Source organism: Morone saxatilis, unplaced genomic scaffold, assembly GCF_004916995.1.
Source record: "Morone saxatilis isolate NCDOM2014 unplaced genomic scaffold, NCSU_SB_2.0 Contig3, whole genome shotgun sequence".
In the NCBI taxonomy this organism is placed as follows: Eukaryota; Metazoa; Chordata; class Actinopteri; family Moronidae; genus Morone; species Morone saxatilis.
In genome coordinates, this window is record NW_023339873.1 from 12,220,321 (window position 1) to 12,223,826 (window position 3,506).

Below are 3,506 nucleotides of genomic sequence, written 5' to 3' on the forward strand. Positions count from 1 at the left end.
CCCCACCACCAGTGTAGCTAAGCCTTGAAATGTGGAGAGTACTGTCTGAATGCATTTAGTTCAACTATCAAGTAACGTTTCAATGGGTGGCTCTACTCTGCAGGAGGGTGCCATTTTTCCTGATGATCTGTCCAAACTAGGATTAAAGGAGTGTACGAGTCATTTCATGTAAACGCTTGCACTTGGTTACCCACATTAGGCTTTATCTACCAGATGGGACAGCATGGATACAGAGCGTGGAGCACGTAACGTAGCTTTCCCGTGTGTGCCGAGTTCCTTCTCCACCCGTTCAGACACACCTCGCTGGTGTAGTCACTGTGACCTTTTGTCAGTTCACGCCCTCACAAGGTTTCAACCCTATTGTTCTAAATCCAGATTCCCAAAAGGCAGGAACAGTGGGAGGACTACATAATACTTCCTTGTCCTCTCCAGCTTTAGAGGCCATATTTATGCAACAGAGGAGCTGACAGGAAACCAGGCGGATGCCATCTGACACACTTAGATGATCTAAATAATCATGTGTCACTTTAAAAATCTGTGCGTGTGCAGATGTGTCCTGAAGACTGGCAGCTGCAAAAGACTCAATGCAGATATTCACACATTCAGTTGAGCAAATATTGCGTCTTGCACCATTTTTTTTTTTTTATAAGTGTATCCCCAGACATTTCCCTTAATATGCTAAAACACGGAAGAGCAAGAGAGGGGAGGTGGGGGGTATTGATCAAATCACACTGCAGTTATAGCCATCATCGATTGAACCATGTTGCATTACAATGATCCACTGAAACAATAACGCTCAGCTTCAATCTCACAAGCAGACTTTAAAAACAGGTAAAAAAAAAAAAACCTAACACCTTACCAAAACGTTGTTGCAGATTTCCTTCAGCTCCTTCTCCACCTTCTCCCGATACTCCTTTATCATCTGCTGCTTCTTCTCGCACCCCGCCTCGTTCTTCACTACGATACTGGACATCACCCTCCATGCGGACCGCCTCGCCCCGACCACGTTTTTGTAGGCGACGGACAGCAGGTTCCTCTCCTCGTTTGACAGCTCGCCTCCCATCTCTGTAACCCCCTTCATGCTCTCTGCCATGTCGTCGTAGCGCTCAGCCTGCTCCGCCAGCTTGGCCTTCTGAATAAGATCCCCTCTATCCATAGTTTATATATTTTTGTGGACTGAGAAAGCAGAAATCCGGATGTATGTGACAGTCAAGGACTGTTATGTTGCTTGTAGCAAGGCGATGTTATTCCCCCACAGTAACGTTAGAAGCTGCGGGAGAAAAAAAAAAAAAGGTTTATTAAATTAGTAGGTGTCGATAAAAAATATATAAATGCAACTGGAAGGCAAAATAGCCCACCGATCATTACCATGACATGAAAGACATCCGCCTGGTATACAATCTATCGTTAGGTAACAGCTACCATTAAAACCCCTCAAACGGAAGACAACCCGTACCCAGACACATCCACCCTTAATTGCAAAATTACGTTACCAGCCCACTTTCACCATCATTCACTCTGCTCGCGGTGTACAAGAAGGAACCAGCTATGTCTTTCTAAGCGCTTTCTAAGCTGAGATTGACTGCGGACATGGGAAGCGAGGATCTGCAGTCGTTTCGCACGGCAACCCGCCACAAAGCTGTCTGGAGGAGCGAGCCAGCAAGTTAGCAGGAGCTAGCTGGCGTTAGCAGCATCGGCCACTCCTTTCGGTACAAAAAAAAAATGTCCCGTTAGCGCTACTCCTACGAACCACGGTTTGTCACTTGGGCGAGCAACGCGCGGTCGGGTATTTAATGGAAAACGAAAGGGATGAAATAATTAATAGGTGTTTCTGACCTACCGACGTCCAAATTTGCTCCTCAAATTGGTCCGATTTGAGAGGTTGGTCAGAAAGGCAAAGAACGGCAGTAGCAGCGAAAATACAACTGAGCTGGTGGAACGGGGCGGTTCACCTCGATGTCAACCCTCCAATCATAAACCGTAATCTCACTTGATTGACAGGACCGTTTAGCGGCGTGAACCAGTAGTTGTTTAGCGCGGGGGAAAGAGGCGGGCCTTCGGGGATAGTTTGACAGACCGGAACGCTGCAGCGGTTGGGGCCACGGGGTTTCCTCCAATTAGAGCAAGGGAAGAAGACGTCATCGCATTGCCATGGTGATGCTCATCCAATCGCTCTTTGCTTTCACACGCTGTAGGCACTGTAGGCGGGTGTGGCACTCGTTCCCTTTATTATCTGTCCTAAGTTTTTATTCAGGGATTACATGGTGACATTTTATATTTGTTCTTATTGCCAACTAATCTAATTAAAAAATCAAAACCAACAATGAACTGATCCCTCTCAAACAGCTGTCTGTGTAGGTAAATCCTGATGTGTCTCTCTGTGCCATACTTCCATTGTTGTCCAAAAAATCTACAAATACTGAGAGAGGAACTAACATATTAAGTATTTTTGTGACATTTGTGTACAGCACCATATGTAACACCACAGGCTCAATAACAATTTGCCTTTTTTATCATTCTGGTTGTGGAAAAATGTGGTCCATCTGGGTTTGTACACCTACTGCTGAAGATGGATTGCACACACAGGCACACACCCAGGGCCCCAAGTGGTCAAAGGGCCCCTGGGCCTGTGCCTGAGTGGGGCGGGGGTTGGGGGAAGCTCTCTTTCTGACAGGGAACCTTTTTACATGTCTGTTCCTATAAGGGCCCATTGTCTCATAATCAGTCCATGCTATTATGACACACCTTCCTTACCACTCAATGCAACGCCTGAAAGCTTAACAACTTCTAGGTGATCCCTGTTAAGCAAATCCAGTCTGTCAGTACCTTCAGTCTTTTGTTTACGGTGTCTTATATTTGTCTGATTATAATCAGCAGTTTCACCACTTGTGTCCATTAAAAACTGACTTCTTTGGAAGTGTGTTTATCTCATTAGCCGTGCATCTATATGCATAATAAGGGGGAAGAGATAAGATGATCATTTTATACTATTTTGAGTTTAGGACACCTTTTGTAATTACCTGCTTGGTTGCTAGGGAGAAAAGCCCCTCCCTGGATCCTCCCACCCCCTGTGCATTATTGTATAGGTTTACTATGTTGGAATATGTTGTCCTTATGCACCAAAAGACACGATCTTGCTTGTATCTTGAGCTGTTATCTCCTCTTTTTAGTCCACACTGTAGTTTAATTGTCAACAGGGTACATGAAATTTACAAAGAGTGGGCTGTTCTTAGTCCACTAAGTGTGGATTGGCTCCAATGCGGTATTAGCAATCCTTTCATTTTAAGTAAGGCTGTCATTTTGGTTCATTAAACCACCTTCATGTGTAGCATATCTTACAGGGACAAAATAACATATGAACACTACTCTCCTGAGTATTGGGCTGTGCTGTCCAACTCTGTGTAGGGGATAAAAATGGCCTGATCCTGGGAAGGATCAGTTTCGACTCAGGAATGTCTCTCCCACCCCCCGGACACCTGAAATTCTACCTGAAACCACTTGGCAAT

At 45.2% G+C, this 3,506-nt stretch overlaps 1 protein-coding gene across 1 annotated transcript in view; it reads right to left on the bottom strand.

Annotated features, from left to right (window-relative positions):
• The window catches only part of LOC118336926 (14-3-3 protein beta/alpha-1-like), a 7,628-nt gene extending 5,679 nt beyond the window's left edge, over window positions 1-1,949 (bottom strand). Inside the window, exons 1-2 of the mRNA XM_035673692.1 lie at window positions 1,841-1,949; window positions 860-1,270 (exon numbers count right to left, since the gene is read on the bottom strand). Of these exons, the coding sequence (XP_035529585.1) occupies window positions 860-1,156 (297 nt within the window). The 5' untranslated portion in view covers window positions 1,157-1,270; window positions 1,841-1,949. The remainder of the gene's footprint in view (window positions 1-859; window positions 1,271-1,840) is intronic.
• Between the last annotated feature and the right edge of the window lie 1,557 nt (window positions 1,950-3,506).